Source organism: Anolis sagrei, chromosome 6, assembly GCF_037176765.1.
Source record: "Anolis sagrei isolate rAnoSag1 chromosome 6, rAnoSag1.mat, whole genome shotgun sequence".
NCBI classification, from domain to species: Eukaryota; Metazoa; Chordata; class Lepidosauria; order Squamata; family Dactyloidae; genus Anolis; species Anolis sagrei.
This window is the reverse complement of record NC_090026.1, coordinates 21,998,953-22,022,002: the sequence shown is the minus strand read 5'-3', so window position 1 is coordinate 22,022,002 and position 23,050 is coordinate 21,998,953. Positions and strand designations below refer to the sequence as shown.

Sequence of the window (23,050 nt, the reverse complement as noted above, 5' to 3'; positions counted from 1 at the left end):
AAATGGAGATGAGCACCACACCCCAGAGTCAGACATGACTGGACTTAATGTCAGGGGACAACCTTTACCTATGTCATTTATTTTGAGGGGAAGTGAAATGCTGAAAAGGGGATTGAAGTCTTCTTTTTTTAAAAATCTATTTTATTAAGGTTAGAAAGGGAGGGAAAGTAGAGGGATATTTTTTTTTCTATGCATGTAAAGTGGAGGAATAATAATGCTATAGGAAAGTAGGGCAAAAAAGAGAAAGAAGGAGAAAAAAATCATATAATAATAATAATAATAATAAAATAATAGTAATAAAAAAACTATCGAAAAATTCAACCAACAGCAGAATTTTTTTTAAAAAATTGATTGTTGACTTAGTCTTTTGAGGGTTCATCTTTCTCTTTAATTATATACTTTCCGTTAAGGGTACAGTTTAGTAACGATGTATTGTTGAAGGCTTTCATGGCCGGAATCACTGGGTTGTTGTAGGTTTTTTCGGGCTATATGGCCATGGTCTAGAGGCATTCTCTCCTGACGTTTTGCCTGCATCTGTGGCAAGCATCCTCACTACCTCTGGAAGAGACCTCGTGGGCCATCCAGTCCAACCTCTTGCCAAGAAGCAGGAAAATTGCATTCAAAGCACCTCCGACAGATGGCCATCCAGCCTCTGTTTGTAGTTTATTCGTTCAGTCGCTTCTGACTCTTTGTGACCTAATGGACCAGCCCACACCAGAGCTCCTTGTTGACTGTCACTACCCCCATCTCTTTCAGAGTCAAGCCAGTCACTTGACTCTGTTTAAAAGCCTCCAAAGAAGGAGCCTCCACCACACTCCGGGGGCAGAGAGTTCCACTTCTGAACAGCTCTCACAGTCAGGAAGTTCTTCCTAATGTTCAGGTGGAATCTCCTTTCCTGTAGTTTGAAGCCATTGTTCTGCATCCTAGTCTCCAGGGCAGCAGAAAACAAGCTTTCTCCCTCCTCCCTATGACTTCCCCTCACATATTTATACATGGCCATCATGTCTCCTCTCAGCCTTCCCATCTGCAGGCTAATCATGCCCAGTTCTTTAAGCCGTTCCTCATAGGGCTTATACTCAACATTCTGATCCTTTTAGTTGCCTTCCTCTGGACACATTCCAGCTTGTCAACATCTCCCTTCAATTGTGGTGCCCAGAATTGGACACAGTATTCCAGGTGTGGTCTGACCAAGGCAAAATAGAGGGGTAGCAAGACTTCCCTAGATCTAGGCACTATACTCCTATTTATGCAGGCCAAAATCTCATTGGTTTGCATAAATAAGAGTATAGTGTTTCAATCCAGGGACAGCTTTAAGCAATTTAGTGTACAGATTTTTGAACTGATGGCATTGTCATACCTATATTTTTGAGGTAATTCAACCAGGTGTTTTATTACGGTACTTTCAAAACCTGGCAAACAATTCTCCCGAAAAGTCTCTTGTTTTGTGAAGGCTGGAACCAAGTTCCTGGTTTGCTGGCTGCGCTTAAATAAAACACATTCTTTCTTTTTTTGAAGGAAAAGAATATTTCTGTGGAATAAATAAAGCTCTGACTGAAAAGGCACTTATCTGGTGATGGAGGATATTATTTACCACAAGTCTTTTGAAAATGCAGCAGTAGCACAGTTAACTGCAGTCTTATCAACAGAAGGTAAATATTAGTTGTTCCTGAAAAATTCAATCTTGTAATTGTTTATTATTTTATTGGTGTTGGATCTTAGAACCATCCTGTCATCCACGTTAATTTGAAAAAAAGTAATTCCTATTTAACAGTACAGTTTTGGTTTCAAAGCTATGGGCTGCTGTTGTTTCCTAATTTTGATGTTTGTGCCACTTACCCTAAACGACATTAACTCAGGCCATTCATAGTGACTCCAGTAAAAATGGATGCAAGTCTGAACCACATTTCTCAAATCAATGTTTAGATTATCTAAATATTGTTTTTCCCCCTATATGTTCCAAGCGTACCTGATTTCTAGAGCTACAGAGAGATCATGGCACAGTAGACTGGCATGCAACACACTTACTCTCCCTTGTTTTGACCCAAAATCCCAAATGATTATTTTACAAACTTGGGCTAGTATGCAAAGTGCTTTATTACCAATGTGTGTGTGTGTATAAGAGGGAGCGAGCGCTTAGGTTGACATATAAATGAATAACAAATACATAGATTGTGGGCCTTTGTGGGCTGGTCAATGAAAAACCTTGGGGCTGAGTGTTCTTTCCAGTTCTTGTCCAACTCTAGATAAAGCTTGCTTTTTATTGTTGTAATATCTCTTTTTTATTTATCGTATCAGAAGCAAATGAAGGGTATAGTTGTAATGTATTTAAAACCACAAAGTTTAAAAATTTGCCATTCTATTAAATGTCCTTTGACCAGTAGCTGGCCACTTGGAGTGCCTCTGGAGTTACTATAAGAAGGTCCTCCATTGTGTATGTTGCAAGGCTCAGGCTGCATTGTAATGGGTGTTCTGTGGTTTGCCCTTCTCCACACTCACATGTGGTGGACTCCACTTTGTGGCCCCATTTCTTAAGGTTGGCTCTGCATCTCGTGGTGCCAGAGCGCAGTCTGTTAAGAATCTTCCAAGTCGCCTAGTCTTCTGTGTGCCGGGAGGAGTCTCATTCGGTATCAGCCATGGCTTGAGGTTCCAGGTTTTTGCCTGCCACTTGCCTGCCACTGTAATATCTCTAATATGAATACAAATGCTTTCTCTAGTTTCAGTCATTCTCCATTTTAGTTCAGTTCTGTGCCACAAAATAGGCGACACCTGTGTGGCAGTCATTGGTCTGATGTCACTGATCTACTTTACTATGATTTCCAATTTAGTTTGTAACTCAATCCCTAGTAGAAATTATTGTAATGTTGCATTGGTGCAGTTCTTCATCTAGTTCTGTGGAGTGTGAGTCATGCAAATTGTACATCAAATACTTTTCAGTTGGATGCTTTATCCGCTCTTCACATTTGGTTTTATGACAAATTAGGGTATTCTGAGAGAGAGAGAAAAATAGAGTTACTGTACATGCTGCTTCATACATACTCATCTGGCTTTTAAGCCATTAAGTTGCTCAGCAATTTTTGTTTGAATGAAGAAACCCTATTTGAGATGCAAGCACTTTGAGTAGATATGAGACATACCATTTCAGTAAAAAGAATGGACAGTGGGGAATTATGAATGGGAGAGATGAAGAAAAGGCCTAATATTGGATTTTGAGTACAGAGAAATGGGCTGTAATGTGGACAAATGGCAAGTCATTATGTCTTTTTAGTCAAGTGAGCTTATTTTAGATCTTTGTGGGTATAATGGTTTGCAGATTATCCAGGCTTAGAGGAAAAAAACTAATTTATGTGTTTCTTAGCAGTACCATGGGACAACTCTGGTGTTAGCAACAAAAACATCCTGAATGCAGACCACTGCTCTGAAGAAAATGTTCTGAAATGCACATTCAAGGCCTGTGATTCTGAACAAACAGGTACAAACCATTTCAGTAGTAGCTGGAAACAGTCAGCAAATCCAATGTTACTTTACTGGGGAAAAATTGTAGGAGAAAGACGTGTCTTTTCTCAATTTTTTATTGTTTTTATTGACTTGGAATTACAAACAAAATACAGCAATTGCCATACATAATGGAAATTACCAAGCAAGAGGATATTCAACCTAGTTACTTCAAAATAGGATTGACTCTCTGTTCTCTTTTTATTGCAAGGGAATTCCTCTTTCAGTCTCAGGACCCTATCACACTTTAACTGCCATGGTAATATCATATACGATCCTGGGTTTTCCACTTTAGGTAGGAGCATTTAGAATTCTCCGACAAAAAAACTCTTGGCCCTCATTAAACTACAAGCCACAGAATATTTTAATGGCAGGTAAAGTGGAATAATAATGCTAATAGTGTGATGTGATAGGGCTCCAAGTAGAATGTTTCTTTTTGGTTAACAGCTTGTTTTGGAATGTGTCTCCCTGACTGGAATGAGGAAACCTTTTGTTGCTTACCTGTTGTATGCTTTATGGAGGGAAAAGTGTGGCTTCAAGGAGCAGCACTACTCTTGCCTAGTTTATTTATTTATTTAAAACATTTATATTCCACCCTTCTCACCCCAAAGGGAACTCAGGGCGGAGCACAGCATATATACGGCAAACATTCAAGAATTCATATACGCATGCATAAACATTAAAAACATTTATCGCAAGATTAAAATACACCATTTAAAACCGTCTTGGTCATCTGTGTCAAATCTAATTGGCCTGGTAATCTTTCCTATTGCTGCTTCTAGTGAGGAAGTAAAATGTGTCATCCAAGAAACCTCTTTGTCAAAAAGGGATTGGGAAGCAGCTCTTCTAAAAGGAAGAATTTGAAATGACATAGATGGATTTTAATTGAAGTATACACAGAAAAAAGTAATAATCAGGATAAAACTGGGAGGACATGGGACACAATGTATTGCTTTTAAAAAAGACATTTAAGAACAGACTTCTGTTTCCTATCTCCAGTCCTTCAGGTTTCAGATTGTTCAGCAGCCTTTTTTTTCTTGAAACAAAGAACTAGAATCTTGTTTTAAAAGATAAATTATCATCTGAGCTGCTTTTATGGTGGTATTTTAAGATTATATAGACAAATAGAATAGCTCATGAGTTGATTATTAGTTACAACCAAAAAAAGTCAAATTCCTTTCCAAGATGAAAGAAACAGTGACATATACAATATAGTGTTATAGGGTGTACTGCTAAATAGGAAGGAATAGTCCCTCTTTTGGTTTCTTTTTGAGTAATTTCAATTTCTGCTCTGTTTCTAGGAGAAGTATCAGTTTTCCGAATTATTGAATACTTACAAGAAATGACAGGGCAAAGTTGTGAAGACTGGAGGTTTCAGTCTCTGTATAAAAGATTGGACCCTGAAGAAAGAGGGATTGCTGTTAATTTTTCTACCTTCTATGCTGTCATGAAAGATTGGATTGCAGACTGTAGGCAAGAAGGGTTAGTAATGTTAATAGGCAGATATTGTCCTACATTATTGTGTGATTTTCAAAGAGTTAGACTCTTGCAACATAAGACGAAAGAAGGGAGAATGATGTGACAGGACCTTTAAGAAGAAATTGTTTCTATTTTAGCAAGATCTTTCATGGATATAAATCTAATTCTTCACATGTAGTACAGAGTGATAATTATATAAGTCTTGTTATAAAGTATATTTATACAGTTGTAGTTATGGAATAACAAAAATAATAATCCTCAGTTCTTGTGGGTTTTTTCGGGCTATATGGCCATGTTCTAGAGGCATTTCTCCTGACGTTTCGCCTGCATCTATGGCAAGCATCCTCAGAGGGTCTGGTTGCAATTAGTACAATGGGTTTATATATCTGTGGAATGGTTGGGGTGGGGCAAGGAGCTCTTCCCTGCTGCAGTTAGGTGTGAATGTTAGCTAATCACCTTCATTAGCATTTGAAGGCCTGCCTGAGTCTGGGAAAATCTGTTGCTGGGAGTTGTTAATCTGTGCCTGGTTTCTTCCTCTCTGATGTTTAGCTGTTAAAATTTTAGAGTTTTTTAAAACTGGTAGCCAGATTTTGTTCATTTTCATGGTCTCTTCCTTTCTGTTGAAATTGTCCACATGCTTGTGGATTTCAATGGCTTCTCTGTGTAGTCTGACATGGTGGTTGTTGGTGTGGTCCAGCATTTCTGTGTTCTCAAATAATATGCTGTGTCCAGGCTGGTTCATCAGGTGCTCTGCTATGGCTGACTTCTCTGGTTGAAGTAGTCTGCAGTGCCTTTCATGTTCCTTGATGCGTGTCTGGGCGCTGCGTTTGGTGGTCCCTATGTAGACTTGTCCACAGCTGCATGGTATACGGTAGACTCCTGCAGAGGTGAGAGGATCCCTCTTGTCCTTTGCTGAACGTAGCATTTGTTGGATTTTCTTGGTGGGTTTGTAGATTGTTTGTATGTTGTGTTTCCTCATCAGCTTCCCTATGCGGTCAGTGGTTCCCTTGATGTATGGCAGGAACACTTTTCCTCGGGGTGGATCTTCATCTTTACTCTCGTGGTTTGTTCTTGGTCTTGTAGCTCTTCTGATGTCTGAGGTGGAGTATCCATTGGCCTGGAGAGCCCAGTTGAGGTGGTTCAGTTCATCTTGGAGGAGGTGGGGTTCGCAGATTCTTTTTGCACGGTCTGCCAAGGCTTTGATGGTGCTTCTTTTTTGACTTGGGTGATGGTTGGAGTTTTTATGTAAAAATAATAATGTTTTTATCGCCTATCCTGTTGGATTGAGGTGGGAGTAGAAAGTAATATGCTCAAGAAAGATGCAAATAATTGTTCCTTGCCCTAAATTTTCAAAGTGCTTAAGAAGTTTCTTTGTTAAGGTAGTTCTCCATCCTACTATTCTACTGTTTCCCAAATATCAGATGCTCCAACTGTACGTAAAAAGCCTTCTTTTAAACATTTTATCCAAATTGTGATAACAATATGCCTCTTCAGTTTCTTTGTTCTTACCTGTACTCACTGGGCAGATATCTGTACATAATAGAGAAGGCAACTATTTCTGCATTCGCACGCAGCAGAGAAAGTAAAAGTGTGACTTAAAGAAAAAGTAATACAGTGCTGATCTACTTTTTCAGGCCAGTAATATGACAAGAGCAGTGACTGTTAAACAATATTTAACCTAGGAGATTAGATAATATTTAGGAACCAGTCAAATTTATAAGCCATATTTACATTTGCCAAGAACTTCCTGACTGTAAGAGCTGTTCAGCAGTGGAACTCTCTGCCTCGGAGTGTGGTGGAAGCTCCTTCCTTGGAAACTTTTAACCAGAGGCTGAATGGCCATCTGTCAGGGGTGCTTTGTGCTTTTCCTGCATGCAGAGGGTTGGACTAGATGGCCCATGTGGTCTTTCAACTCCATTATTCTTTGATTCTCTGATATGGTAAAATCTTGTGCTGAATAAGGAAAAGGAATGAATGAAAAGAGGCCGATGTCCCTGATCTTCTAAATCTAGTTGTAGCAGATTTTGTTACAAAGCCCAGCTATTGGTAGTATCTGTAGTCACTAGATCTCAGGAGCATGCATCTTACATTCACAGGGCAAAAACTGGCAAATCTTATGCAGTTAGCTATTTTTATAGACTGGAATGGTAAAAATAATCAATTTCTCGCTCATTAGCTATTTTACCTCTTTGTAATGATAGAGAAGAGGCAGCAGACCTGATGAATAGCATCCAAGACTTGCAGCAAGGAAACAAGCAGCTAGCAGTGCAGAATAACAAGCTGCAGAGGACTATTGAGACTGCAGAAGAGCTGAATTCAAGACTCTCTGAGGAAATATCTGAGCTGAAAGGGAAACTGCGGAGGTAAATACTGGGACTTTGCAACATGGTGCCCTTATTTAGGACTAAGATTAGTCCTAAATAATAGGAGCCAGCATGATGTAGTACTTTTGAACACGGGGCTAAGATTCTGGAAATCCGGCTTTAAATCTCCAGTCAACCATGGAATCCCAGTGGAAGGTATTAACAAGTCATGCTCTCCTGGCCTCAGATGAAAGCAAAGGCAAACCCTGTCTCAATAGATATTTACAGCCATATGTCAGAACTGACATGAAGGCACAACAACAGTCCAAGTCACAAGCACATATCTAGTATCTGCTAAATCTCTGACTACAACTCCCATTCTCAAGCCATAAGTGATAAGTATGTTGGGAGTTATTGCCCAAGAATTCTGGAGAGCACCACATTGGGAAGACAGGCTTAGTAATATGGAGGGAGTGGTAGGAGGTAGAAAAGGATACCTAGAAATGTCTGTGGTATTGTGGTGTTATTTGTTGTGATCAAAATTCAGAAAATTGATGCTTGCCAGTGACACAACCAGTTGTGTGAACTTTCTCTTTAACACTCATCTTATGTTTTATTCTGAATATAATAACAGCTCCTTGAAATCTGTGTGGTCTTTGATCACATTCCACTCATCCTACTTTTGATCCTGTAATTTGATCCCTCAATTCTTTCACATTCTTTCCTTGTTGGCTTTCTTAGTTCTTCATCACATAATATGATGGATAATTTTGGTGATAGAATATTTGTAACTGAATATTCACACTTTATTGTAGCACCCAACAAGCCCTAGAGCAAGCTAGATCTGTGGCAAATGAATTAGAAGATCTGAAGGTTTTTTCAAAAACTCTAGAAGAGGAAAATAATAGACTGCATGCACAAACTCGACAGCTAGTAAGTTCTCCCGACTATTCACTTTCGATTGTAGAATGGATCCATAAGATGGCTTCTTGTTCTCTTTTGTCCATATTTGATATTCAGTTATTTAAATGATAATGTTGGAATTGTTTAATGGAGGAAATATCTTACACGGACTTATGTAATTTCACTTTCATTGAGTGTTATGTAAATGATTTGATAATTTAGATTTTTCAGACATGGTCTTGTGCGTTGTAGTTATATTTCTAGAAATTGCTGTCCATGTAATTGTTTACAGTTATTATGGCCCATTTAAAATAGCTTTTCACATTAATTGTGGATGCAAAAATCACTCAATTTTATTGGCTGTAAAATGTTATCTTCAAATTCTAAATACTCCTAAAGGCGAAACAAACAGTCACCTTTCTTCATGCTGTAGGAAAAAGAACATCAGTTGCTATCTGTTCAAGTGGATAATCTGCAGGAAGAGGTGAGTAGATGTAACAGGAACACGAAAAATCAGCTAGGTTAGTAGTGTTAGAAGACAAGCACATGCAAGATACTGAGATATGGCTCAATAAAGGCAGCTTCTTATGTCCTTATGGTATTAGAACACAAGAGATCTCTGCTGCAATGCAAAATATAGAATAGTATTCAATCCCATAAAGAACCACTGCATATATGATGAAAGTCCATATTTTTAAAAAAACCATGCACCCTATCCCAGACACATGTCTTTTTCACTGCATGTGTCAAGTAATTTCACCTCTTCTAAAACCATGGGTTTGGGTTCATGTTGTATCAAGCTTGTGGGTCAAGGGCAAAATTAGAGGTTTATTCTCAATGTCCAAAGAGGATGTCAGCGGAGAAAGAACTCCAAAGTTTTGAAATACTACAATTGTAAACACATAACATATTTATTACATTGGATAGCTATTCAAGATACCCACACTAGCTCCTGATAGGCTCAGAAACTGTCCGACTAGGATCTGCTTCATTGGTTGACCCCTGTCGTGGTGGAAAACTCAAATAAACTGTTATTGGGTTATTTGTAGTCAGACCATTTATTGATTTGCTCCCAAAAGAGGTGCAATCAGGATGGAATGTGATGTGGCGATCGATGATGAGCTTAATATCCAGGCTCTGGTAGAAACAATAGGTTTAGTCCAGATATACAATAGGTGCTTTCAGGTGAAGATTAGCTCAATGGGTGTTGCAACAGATCAATCTGTCTCGGGAAAGGAAGAGGAAACGCTCCTGGATCATATCAGATGAAAACAGGAAGAAGGACCTCCAGGCTCTGACTTAAATCCCTTGAACATTTCCCTCCCATTTCCCAATTAACGGGATTAGGGTAATTTGCCTAGAGTCTAGGGTGTGTTAAGGGACATTCCAATGCAATTCATGAAGAGAGTTACTGTAAGAAAAAGGTTCACGCACTCGCTGTAAGTCCCAATAGAGCCATTTCTCATAATCTATTTTATTTTTCAAAATTTGGGGGTCCAATTTTTTGATAACACATGTCCAAGACTCTGATCCCATCCCAGTGGGTATCATCCCTATTTATTTTGATACTAAACTAAAGCTATTTTTAAGTATATGGAAAATTAATAAAATTAAGAGCCTATTTTGTTTTTTACAGAACAAGAAATTACTTACAGAAAAAGAAAATACTAAGTGTAAAATCAAGGAGCTATTTACAAAGAAAGCCAGTTTGAAGGTATCCATAAACATTCAACTAACTGTATAGATAACTTCTGTTTTTTTCCCCCCAGCTTGGATTTTTATCTTTAGGGTGATTTTGTTTTCTTGCTTTCTTGCAGTCCAAAATATGCGAGTATGAAAAACTTATCTCCTGTAAGGGTGCTGCTCTTAATGAGGTAAGCTGGAATGAGGGAAGAGGGCAAGTTTAACATGTAGGCAATATGGTGGGTGTGAGGCATTCAACTATTTTCCAACTGGATGTTATGGGGAATACATTTGCCTATGATAATCCCACTTTTGTTTTCATAACCAGAATTCCTTAGAGATGCATTCATCAGCAACAACATAGGCAATTTAAGCCTATATAGTATTTACCTTTCAGTAATTAGAAACAAAACATGTTAAATACAAAACACATAGGAAAGAGCAATTTTGTACTATGTATGACAAATTGACATCTCCCAGCACGTGAGGAAGCCTCTCTTTGAAAAAAAGAAAGAAAAGAATATTGCTTAACCCAAAATAATAAGTTTGGATGTTACTACATGCATGTATTGCACCAAACATTGTCAAGGTGACATTTTCTTTTTTCTATTTTACGAAAGTTTTTCATAATCTTTGAAAGAGGATATTTGCTATCTTAATTACATCTTTTAGAAGTACTATTAAGACAATATAATTGAGCTGGTTTATTCTTAAACAAAATTAAAACTATTATCCTACACATATAATTGATTAAACATGGCATCCTTACATTTATTTATTGATAATTTCAAATTATTTTAGTCATTTGTAGCTTATAAAATACATGGCGAGAAAATACTTTAAAAATATGCTTTGCTGCATTACTGCATTCAGACATCACTAGGTGTCACTACAACCTCATGGCTAGGCATAATTTGGTTATAAAAAGAAGTTGGTGCTATGTTTAAAAAATGGTAACAAATGTTTGTTTAAGATCACAGCTTGCTTTGGCATGAGGCTGAGTTATTCTCTTGTTTGCTTGATCTTGTTATTTATAGAAAACAAAACAAATCGAAGAGTTGACAATGGTCCTTGATGAATACCGAACAGTAGTTGAGGTAATGGGGATTTTGTTTTCAGGCAGGAAGAGTTCAGTGAAATGGCACATACATTGCATATAGATATGAAAATTTCTAGAAAGTTTGAAATCACAAAAATACATTAATTTTTAAGCACTATTATTGCATTTTCAGATTGAAAATAACATTACTTCAGGGACAGAAAAAGTGTTATGGTTTGGCATAAATTCATTACATTTGTCTTATAAAAAGTACATTTTATTCATAAAATAATTACATATTACATTTTGTCTTTATTTTAATTTTTAACAAATAGAGCTACAAAGTTGTAGACTGTAAGGAACTTGAAAATGCTAATTTCAGTTGCAGTGAAATGAAACGGAATGTGAGAAACCTAGACTTCTGATAACATACTTTAGCTGCTGACTTCCTTTATTCAATTCATACTACAGTAGCAGCTATTCTGCATGTACCTCAATTTTTAATGATCTCCAAATAGGAATTGAGACTGGAAGTCCGCAGACTTCAAGACCACTTGTGTCAGTCTTATCAACATCCAGATACGTAAGTATTGTTAGAATTCATTGTTTCCTTTGGGTTCAGTGGTTAGGATAAATAAAGAGAGTGAACCTAGTTCACTCCAAAGTGAAATGTCCAGCTACCAATATATCTGTCATTTTTGTTACTGTTGCTTGTAAAATCACCATTATGTCTTCAGCTACAAATAAACCTTTCAGGACAGCAATTTTTAAAATATTTTAAATAAATTGCATCTATACTATAGTGCAGAGATGGGGAATGCATTCCCATAAAGTTGTTGTCAGCTGCTCTAATCAGCCCCGGGCAATATGCATAGTGCTGAGGAACTATGGCAACTATAGTAGAAAACATTTGGAAAACATCAAGTTGTTTCAGTTGATAAAATGCACACACCAAGAAAATGCCCCAAAATTATACTGCATTCTGGAATGTTGTTTGGAAGTTTGTAAGAGCGTTTCATTTGTGCTTCTTTATAGTAGCCACAAAATGAAGTTATTAAGAACACATTTTCAGTTGCCTTCGATGAATAAATTTGGATTTCTTGCTTTTCAGTTGTGGGAGCCCAATTTGAGCTTTTATGCTTTGAAGCTGGGCTTCTTAAACTTTTTCCATTCATGGCCCCTTTCTACTTGAGAAGTTTTTGCTTGACCCCAGCTATACAGACATATAAAATAGGTATAAAAATAAAACTTGTACTGATAATAAATCTGTATTTGCTAGGCTTGCTAAAAAAAAAGCTTACCTGTATTTCCCCTTTTTATTAAGTACAGTTGAAGCATTCTCTGCAGAGTACACTGTTGTTGCTTACAGATTCGTGTAAATGTCTAAAACAGTCATTACTTGGTGTTCAGAAATCTTTACTGTTGCCAATTTTTGTGATCCCAATTTTTGTGATCCCAACATTTGGGGTCAGGACCCACAGTTTAAGAAACAGCGGTTTAAGTGGTTTTGGAGTTAATACAAAGATAAAAATTATCCATAATATCAGAAAAATGGTGCATTACTTTCTCAATAATGTTCAAGACATCTGAAACACTTAAACTGAGTACCCTAAGAAGGCACATAATTAGCGATGACTAGATTAAAAAAATCACAATTGCCCTGCAAATATTATATATAGATATAGATATAGATATAATCTGTATGTATGAATGTATGTGTAATATTAATATATCTATTGTCAAATGCCATGAATCTACAGTGCAATTTGTGAAGAAACCTAGAAATAAGGATGGAAAAATTGGTTCAATTTGCACTTTAAATGCAGATCTACCCAATTGACACTTCAACCAGTTTTCATAATTTTCCAATGAAAATGCATACACAGCTTTATATATTTTGGAAAAGTGTACACAAATGTATAATTAATAAAACCAGTGTATTTGGGGTATTTGGGGTACACAAATACAAAATTAATGAAATCAATTTCCTAATACAATGTACATTGTATTTGGAAAAATTGCACAAAATGTGCATTTTCAAAGTAATGCACATGTAAATGCATATAATTTTTTGTGCAAACTTGAAGAATGATAATCTGACTTAGAAATTGGCTAGATTAAAAAGTTAGAAACCAAGTGAAATGAAATATAACAGATTTTGCTGTCTTAATCTGGCAAATGTGATGAACAATTTCTTCTGCCCCAGGTAGCTAGACTTGTAAGTTCTCAAGCAAAAGAACAGATGCAGCTTAATTTGCTATCTCCAGTTAAATTAGTTTTGCCCTCTGCAAGACCTATCCATCTCTCCCTGTTAGGCACGCACATCATGCCCCGTGACCCAGTTCTGTATGACGGGCATTAAGAATCTGCAGTCTTCTTTTTGACTTGCTAGGGAGACACTGAGGTCAGGTCTAGGTGCTTAGGTGCTATAGGAGATGCATAGTCTTATCTTGCACTGTAGTGTGAAAGGAACAAATTTGATAGGAAGGGATCTTTATAATTTTAAACTCAAATCTGGTTAAGAAGTCTTCAGACTAAGGAAAAATTTCTCCTTTCTTCTGGAGAAAGAAAGTTTGCTCCTTTGCATATCTATAAGCTTTTAGGAAATTGTGTCTACTTTCAGTTTGCAACCTATAAGTGTTATTCACTATTTTTTCCAATATTTTCTGTTACTAAATAGAGCTGATGCTATTCTGATTGGATGACTAACATTTTAATCTGAAATACAGACTTTAAAATAGTATTTCTTTATTGTATATTCCATTTTTTTTAACATAGGCAGCCAAATGATTCCCTACAAAACATGAAGACTAGCTTACAGGTTCCTGTACAGCCACTCTGTATGGAGATTGAAGAATCACAGAAAGTAAGAGCAACAACATACAAGTATTTCTTTTTTGAGTTTTTTGTTCTTGTAGCTACAGGAAACATGTCAACACATATCTTGTATAGACCTGTCTCAGACAAGTGGTTACTATATAAGGTTCATATCTGAATAATTTGTATATGTATGAGCTTTGTCAGATGAGAAGTAAGACTAGAATTTATCAAATGTGGTCCTTGCATTAGCCCTAGTCAAACCCCAGCAGCAGAATATCCCAATGTAGATGTAGATGTAGATTGAAATTTGATAATTTGCATCTGTTCTTTTAGAAAATTGCAATTTCTTCAGAAATCATAGAAATGTTAGAGCAAGTAAAGGAGATATCAATATTAGTGCTTTAAACTTTGTTTTAACAGAGGTTGGATGGTGTTAGCACAAGGAAGTAGCACAGAAGTGCTAAAGATCGGCTTTTAATTGTAAAATTAAAATTCAGAGAATAACATAGACATGGGTTAGGAAGCTGTGGTTAGGAATGTAAATCTTCATTACTACGTCATGGTCTGTGTGACACAAATGTGCCTTGCAGATGCATAGACCATTGATCAGAATGTTGTATAGTTGAGTAGTCAGCATGGACTCAGTCCACTAACCCTCTCACATGGATGCCACAGAGCAGCAAAGTTACTCCCCTCTGTTACTTTTTGTCTGCTTTGATTTATTTGCATTGCGAAACTCCTTTTGAATCATGTTACTTTTCCTTCTTACTAATTCACTTTTCATGATCTCACTGGAATGACTGCTCATTTGTACGATAAAAATACTACCTTAAAGGAAGATATCTTGAGTCTCTACAATATTGTCTGAGTTCTAAGATAACCTTACTATCTTCAGCAGGAGTTTAGTGATGGTGAGGCCATGCCTAGCCCTTTCTGTGGGGTGTTGCCATCTTTCAAGAACCCTCCAGTGCCTTTGGACAACATCAGATCCTTGGCAGAGGAAATAGTACCGGTAAGTGTAGACATCACAAAGAGGAAAAAACATAAAGATTTGTTTTCTTCCTTCCACTTCTAGGAGTATGCTATGTGAACTCAACTGCTATTTTGCTGTTAGAACATAAAATTTACCTTTACAGTTTTAGCAGAGTCTGTGTCCATGTTTTTGTAATGACAGGTCTTCCTGCAGAGGGTGGAGTACTGGAGAGGGAAAGAAAATTCACATTGCCCGAGCAGATGGCACACTTGTATAACATTGGATAGGATTTAGTCCCATTGTTTTTGTAGACATAAAGAACATTTAAGTAATGGGGTAGACAGATTATTTATTTAGAAATAATTTTCACTGCTTTGAACTAAGAATTTCAGAGCAATGCGCATCAATCATGCACACCAAGGTTGAAAACAATGATACAAGGTTGGATTAAGGAAGGAAGGCCTTCCTAAGCCAGTACATATATTTTTAACATTTTGACAGAAACTGAAAATAGATGAGGCATGTCAAATTTCTGATGAAAGAACATTTCTTATAGTAGGGCACTTAAATGTCCTGTTCCAGACAACTGCTAAATGGACATCAGAATCATGTGGCACTATCAACAGGGTTTCTCCAGATGATCTCAAAGACAGAATGGCTCTATAAAGGATAACTGTTTTTCATTTAATATATGAACAGGTGTAGAGTCTCTTTTATGAAGTCAGTGTTCACTTAATTTGAATCATATTTACATCGGTATTATTCTTTATGCAGTATCTCTTATCATATGTATATTTTCCCATGATTATGTTTCCATATTTTGTTGGAACATTAGTTTTCTATTTATTTAATATGCAATTACCACAGTAATGTGTTCATATCTAGGCAGCAGCTGTATGACTGGAAGCATCCTACTTTCTATAAACTTGCTTATAAACAACATAAGCAAAAGCAGCAATGGCTGTGGCTTCATATTGCATTACAGATACAGTGTCCAACACATTTGCTGTGGTGTATGAAAAATGTAGGAATGTGCACAAGTGAAAATATGATATTTACTTTTGAAGAGCATGTGACGGATTTTTTTAGTTGGATATTGTCGCTTATACTTGTCAATTATGATCTATTTTAATGATTAATGTTGGTGTGATTGCGCTGTGTTTTTTATTGTGTAAATATGAGCTGAGAGGGACAAAACCTAAATAGGAGGAAATTGAAAATTACCTTGGTCTTTCATCCTGAGAAAGATCTCTGGTTTTATGGCATTTCCCCATGCATGCATGTAGAAGCATGCAAGAAGGCATTTAATCCAACACACAGTAGCAAATCTGACATTACAGCCACTGTTCCAGTAAGCCACAAAGCTATGCCAAAGTACTTCATGTCATGTTTTAGGAAAAGGGAAGTCAATTTCCATACTCTCATAGTCTTTGTGAATGTAAAAGATCCTGATGGTGTAAACACAAGCTTGTACCACTGCAGTAAAAAAATAAATAACAAAAAACAAAAAACAATAAAGCCCTTAAGGAACATATAAAGGGAGCCAAATAGCCCTCAACCTAGTTAAAAACAAAATTCTGATGTCAGAACTCAGAAAATAAAAGAAAGGGCCATTAGCTTTCCAGTGGTACCTACAGACTACGCAGTCTGTACCCAATTATAATGCAGTCACTACTTAATGGGGACATTATTATTAAAAGGAAAATTTAGTATGATGAATCCTAACAACATAAGATTTGCCATTTAACATCTCAAAAAAGCAGATGACATTTTGAATAAAAGAATCATTCCTGAGATAATAATTTGCCCTTTCTTACCTTCACATCTAGTGTTTGTCAGAGTTTTTATTTTTAAAAATGTGCTGTAGAGCACTATATTCAGTATCATTGTCAATCCAGTTTTTCTAAATTCAGTACTATTGTCTATATTCTTATTTTAATTGCTTGTATTGTTGTGATTATTGCTTGTATTGTTGTGTTTGGGTTCGGCCTCGTGTAAGCCACACCGAGTCCCTTGGGGAGATGGTAGCGGGGTACAAATAAAGTGTTACTATTTTTATTATTACTGGTACTCTGTGGTCCCTTCCAGACAGGGCAGAAATCTGGGAGGAAGTGGATTATTTCAACCCACTTTTAAGCCTGGACTTTCCCTTGAGGGGTGGCTACAAAGGTTGACCTGGGATGATATCCAGCCCCCCTCCACACCAATATTTCTCTAAAAAAAACTTACTGGTGGGGCCTGTCAGCAACACAGGGCCCTCTGCAGAGTACTCCTGAGGCATGAAAAGGTGGAGGGGAAGAAGAGGGAACTCCCCCCCCCCCCATGCATCATTTTCTCACATTGGGAGTACTGTACAGAGAGGGCTGTACTGCCGGTAGGCCCCTCTCTTAAGGTTTTCTGGGGAAAATGGGGGGGCTGCAGGGGGTTGGAACCCTCCCGCTCGTTCAGGCTCCAGGAGACTGAAGTACCGGGATGGCTGTGGGGATTGGCCCTGGGACTACAAAAGCAATCCTAGAAATCAATCCCCACAAAGCCTTCACCTGGAAAGATATGGACCTTAACTTAAGGTTCAGACTTTTCCAGGTTTTTAATTAATTCAGAGCAAACTAGGAAATTTTAGTTTTTTCCAGATTAATTTGCATTTTTCCGAGGTATCATTTGGGCACCTTGGGTTAAGCGAGACAGGTCCTGTGTTTTGGACCTGTCTATAAGGGCCCGATGTTTCATTAATAAGCATCTTCCACTAACTGATGAAAACAGCAGGTTTTAGAAAATCTTAGATCAGTTTAAGTTGTGCACAGTGTGCTGAGATGCTATGGATCACACAAATAATGTACTAATGATTGTGATCATACTTAAAACTTCCAGGCAGAGTCATTTAAAGTCCTACTGATTTCAGTAGGTTCATCCTAAATTACTATAGCAATGTTAGCAAAAAAGTTGTGTTTTTTAAATTGTACAGGCAGTCCTAGAGTTACAAACAAATCATAGTTAAGAACGGGGATGAGACAACAAGAAGCAAGAGGAAGTGTGAGAAAGTAAGATTATCAGACCAAAAACAGGAGACAGCTCCTATAGAAGAGGGAATTTAACAAATGTTGCTCTTCACCTAAGCAGGTGATAAGCAGCACTTGCTGGATGATATCTATTGTGTCTTTGAGGTCTGTTTTGAAAATATTCTGTATTGACTGTAAAAGATTCTAACATGCAGGTCATTATGCTGCAAAGTCTTAGCTGTTACTGGGTTGCTGTAAGTTTTTCAGGCTGTATGGCCATGTTCCAGAAGCATTTTCTCCTGACATTTCACCTGCATCTATGGCAGGCATCCTTACAACCTCACAACCTCTGAAGATGCCTGCCATAGATGCAGGTGAAACGTCAGGAGAGAATGCTTCTGGAACATAGCCACACAGCCCGGAAAACTTACAGCAACCCAGCGATTCCAGCCATGAAAGCCTCCGACAATACATTCTTAGTTGGTAGTGTGCTGACCCTCAGATAAGGGAGTGCGAAGATTAAATTTCACTGAACTCCAACTGTCAAGTTCTAAATAAAACATGTAAACCAAGCCAATATATAGTATGTAAAATAGATAAATTTTCAGGTGATTGGTTTTTCTAATTTATTCAGATTTGATCCCTTGGTGCAAGGCATGAACAATCCTTGCCTTAGGGAAAGTGGTTGGATGTGTGAGAACTACAGAACATCCTGGTCTTACTGTTTTGTTTAGCACCAGTATCTATCTTTTTTTTTGTTTCCACTGCTATTCTATTAAGTTTAATGGAAAATTATTTTTCACAATGAGATAATGTTCCTTCTATTATATTTATAAATTACCCCTTTCCTAGGTAAAAGACTCCCCCACTATCTAAATAAGTGCAAGTAAAGAGCTTTGTCTTTATGGAAAGGTAATTGATTTCTGGTACAGGAGCAAAAGACAAAACAAAGAAGAAAAACATACTCTTATCTGTGCTTAATGCCGTTTATGCAGCAATTATTATCAAATAGGGTTATTTACTGCAAATGGGCTTACTTTCTAGCTACCAGGCTATCATCAGCTCAACACTAGTTTCATTGCCTTGGGGTTTACATTGTAAGTAAAACCAAATGCAAATTTTCCCTATTTTGTAAAATGCTAAATAAAGCCAAAAAAATTCAGGCGAGCAGTACCGATGCTTATCTGAAAAGATGATACGTTGCACTTCCATTAACCCAATTTATAGCTGATTGGACTTGCAGATACTCTTCTGCATAATGGTGCAGAAGATTTTTGATAAAAAACCAAAGTTTACAAGGTGTGGGAAACATTTTTCTTTTATTTGTACTCAGTCTGCTAGCAGGCAAACCCACTTTTATTTAGACAAGCCTTTGACATGTAAGTTGGGGTCTTTACTGGTTGGTGCTGAGGAACAGCCTTTATTGTTGTATTTATTATACATAACATTTATGTTTTAATTAATATTGTGTTTTCAGAGTATGTCTTGGAATTATTACACTGATCAACACACATTTTGGTGCCTCAAATATTAGAACTGTTTCTGGGTATGTTTGACCCGCTGATCCCAAAAATGGCATTAGTTTCCTCCTATCAGCTCCAGTGTTTGAGATACAGAGCATATGTCATATACCACTCTTTGCTCTGCTATCCAATAAAAAAATAGGATATTTTAATGTAGTGTTTAAATTAATATATTTTAAGCTTAAGGAAGCATGTTAAAAATTAAAAGAAAAGTGTACAACATAAAAACCTACTTATTTCATACCAAAAGCACAATTTATGATACAAACTTTCCAGTCATTTAACATACTGATCAACAGAGATCAGAGATTGTGTGTTCTGTCCAATGCAGTTTTCTGAATCAGCGCCCCAAATAACCCCAGGAACAGATCTAAAAACCAAGGCACCAAAATATTTTTTTGGTTGGGCTGAGTTAGCCATCTAAAGTATGTTTTGTGAAGAAAAGACAGACTATAAAATAACTCTTTGGGTGCAACCTTCACCATTTGATTCTTCTCTTTGAATCAAGGAGTTGACATTGGATTGGTGTGCAACACCTCTTACTAACAGGTTCCTTCACATTTACTGAATTCTCTCCTGCCAATGGCATAACTACTTTCTCCTGACGCTTGCTAAGAGCAAGGGAAGAACTCACTGCATCAGAATCAGTGGAATGGAGAGAATGTTCTGGCTGTGCATGAAGTTATTGACTAGCTAAGCATATGCAGTTCTCAGGGTCAAGAAGGTTATGCATAGTCACCTTATACCTACTAAACCATTTTTTCCTTGAGAAATGGAAAATTATATCCTAGTGCAACACTCTTTTAAGAAAACTCAGTTCTTGTTTTCTTCCTGCATACTTACATCACCACTGCAAAATTTTGAGAATGTGCATACTTTCTGCTGGGGCCAACTGATCTCCATGTCCCTATACTTCCAAGGTACAAGTTTTCTTTCATAAGAACAGAGAGTTAACCCATGTCCTAATGCCTTCCTGTAGTTAAGGCTGCACATTGTTAGAGTTTATATAATATTTGAATATAGCAAGAATGTTGTGGATATAGAATAGCTGACACTGTTTTAGTATTTTCCATTAGTTCTTTTAGGCACAGGGAGATTTCCCTTCCCCTGGGGATGCTGAAACATGCTATCCACATCTGGAGTCTGAAGTATGATAATTGAAGAGATACTGTAACACACTATTTGTTAAATGCATAATTTGATTCTGGGACTGGGGGTATCCCATACAAATCAGTTAGCTCATTGGGATGTTGGGGTTTGAGTTGAATTATGTCAGGCTGGGAAGTGGCAAATTGAAGAAGCTGCTGTAGGACTAACAGCAGATAACAAAGACCAGGAATTTTGAGATGGTAGAAATGAGTTTGATTTCTACCATGTTTAGAGAAGGATAAAATTGTGTGACTGAATTAGTGTTTAGTCAAAAGGCTTTTAGTTTTTCATAACATTTCCTATTATATACCCATTAGCAGACACAAGCATCATTTTGTTTCATCCTAATAGCTACATTTAATGTCTTGTTTTAGACACTTTACATGCTGTGATAAGTATGTTTTAGACTCTTTTGTATAAAAATAGATATGTGAAGGGCAGTAATAATTGAAAGGTTTTTTAACATTGATAAATTAAGAGTTATTTATATTCTAGCAGTACACTCCTGGTCTATTTTTACTTCATTAGTTTTTGTAAGCAGAATGAAGAAAGTATTTATTTGGAATTACCAAGGGTTGGACTTACCAAAATTCACTTCAGAGTCTCAAATTCTCAAATCAAGAGCAGTAAGACCAAACTTCTAAACCAATAGGACATGACAGCTTTAAGTGGTCTGAATGTTTTTGGATCATGTTAGTCAATTTTATTTCTCTAAAGGTGACGTTTTCTACCTTTCAAGAAGTCACAGTACCCACCTCAACAAAACTGTAAGTGTTGTAAACTTTTAAGCAGATGAGATGGTCCACTTCAGGTAGCAGACTTTGCAGTTTGAAGAGTAATCAATACATATTGTTGAAATGGGTTAAACCATAATACGTATACCTAAATACTAAAAAATCACCTAACTCTTGCAAGTACTTGAATTCAAAATCATCTGTTTTTTCAACAGCCAGAGACTTTGTTTCTTTTCCACACCATGTATTATAACATATGCTCTTGAACAATGGCTTTTCATAACTGTTTTGAGGATTATCTTAAGTAAGAATGTATTCGATAGTTTATTTCCCATATTAGTGCTAATTTTATGGGGAAATAAATCTGCTCTACCTTTCAAGATCATGAGTTTAGTCCATTTTAGAATCCAAAGGCTTTACTAGCAAGTGCACAGTAGCAGAAAGGAAGTAGACCACCATGCCCTGGAGGTTATTCATTTGGTGACATATATTGTACTTCCAAAAGTTTGAGGTTTTTAAATTCCAGGTGGAAATATAAATATTTGCTCTATGAAATGAAGTATTTCAACATTTGAAAAGCTGTCATATTTTTGGATTTTTGTTACAGAAGTTCTGAAGCTGCCTTTCAAGAACAAGCTTTACTCCCAGTGTGTGGTGAGCTAATGGCTGCTGTTGAGGAGAAGCCAGATGGGACTTTATTTGAAATCCTATTTCAATGGTGAGAAACTCCTGCTACTATCAGACATATGTTTTTGACAGCATTGTTACCCAGATCTTCAGAGATAGAAGATGACATTTTTGGCCTGTCAGATTGTGGTTTGACTTTAATCACATACTTGTCCCCTGAAATAGTTTTACTTGCTTCTCATATTTCCCTCTTTCCTAGAAAATTACTTGGACACTAGCAAGGTAAAATCAGTCCTAGATTGTAGCTCTATAATATACAATACTTGTTATATATCAGGCTCATATAATATGTTCACTGAATATTACTTAAGCACAAAGTGTATATCCTTCATTAGTCAGTAACCATAACTAGCTGTGTGTGTGTGTGTGTGTCTTTAAAATGAATGTTGATTTATGGCAAATTCATGAATTTCATAGGGTTTTCTTGGGCAAGTAATCTTAGGGTAGTAGTTTTATCAATCCCTTCCTGAAATATAATATATAGCGCCCTGACATAAGTTGAGGGTCTCCCATCCAAATACCAACCATGGCTGATTCTGCTTAGCTTCAAAGATTGGACAGGATCTGGTGCCTTTATGGTATTTAGGCTGTAATTAGCTTTATATATCAGGAGTTATAATGAAGTATTCCCAGGACAAAGTATTGCCTACACTCTAGGACTAGTTAGCCTTACAGCCATTGGGGATTGCGGGAAAGAAAGTAATAGGTCTTCAGTTCCTTTTTGTATTTACTCTCTCTGTGCAGGTTCTGTGATGTCCCCTTAGGCCACTTGATATTATACATCTTGCAGAAATGGATGCTTCCGGGACTCCTCACGTGTGGTTCCTTGCTGGCCATATTCTTCTTAGTTCTTCCTTATGACCAACATCCTGTCTGGGTTGAACCCAAGGGAGCAAATCCTTGGCCACAGTTACAGTTACGGTACTTACGGCCACCACCTATGTAATATCATCTCCTTTCTCAATTTGTGGAGCAGAAGGATGTTTGGAAAGTGTTGCTTATAACAAAACAATATTAAATAACTTGTATAGATACTGTAATCTGAATCACTTCGAAGCTCAAACTTCAGGTGAAAGCTATATATCGTACATTTTTAAAAACTCTGACATTTTGGCCTTAACATTTTTTCATTGGATTTTTTGTGCCTATTGCTATTAGTAGTTTTGAAATTCACAAGCATTTTTTCATATACATCCTGTACAGTTAAGTGTAACTGGTAGTATTTGGAAACCCACAGTGGCTCTGTGCATCGTGGACTTCTGAGGGTCA

General features: G+C 37.0%; 1 protein-coding gene across 1 annotated transcript; it reads left to right on the top strand.

Annotated features, from left to right (window-relative positions):
- The first annotated feature begins 1,573 nt into the window (after positions 1 to 1,573).
- On the top strand, positions 1,574 to 22,781 carry KASH5 (KASH domain containing 5). The gene is made up of 15 exons (XM_067469482.1): positions 1,574 to 1,649; positions 3,356 to 3,469; positions 4,794 to 4,974; positions 7,173 to 7,334; positions 8,090 to 8,207; positions 8,611 to 8,661; positions 9,814 to 9,891; positions 9,995 to 10,051; positions 10,898 to 10,957; positions 11,418 to 11,482; positions 13,678 to 13,765; positions 14,615 to 14,731; positions 21,078 to 21,127; positions 21,702 to 21,812; positions 22,526 to 22,781. Exons 1-15 carry the CDS (start codon positions 1,574 to 1,576, stop codon positions 22,725 to 22,727), a joined length of 1,530 nt encoding a protein of 509 aa, XP_067325583.1. The 3' UTR covers positions 22,728 to 22,781.
- The last annotated feature ends 269 nt before the right edge of the window (positions 22,782 to 23,050 follow it).

Bases quoted from the DNA above. Each gene is read 5' to 3' on its own strand.
- KASH5 (XM_067469482.1), top strand. From the start codon at position 1,574: ATGGAGGATATTATTTACCACAAGTCTTTTGAAAATGCAGCAGTAGCA. The intron at 10,958-11,417 runs GTAATGGGGATT...ATCTCCAAATAG, and splicing joins AATACCGAACAGTAGTTGAG to GAATTGAGACTGGAAGTCCG. The intron at 11,483-13,677 runs GTAAGTATTGTT...TTTTTAACATAG, and splicing joins TCTTATCAACATCCAGATAC to GCAGCCAAATGATTCCCTAC.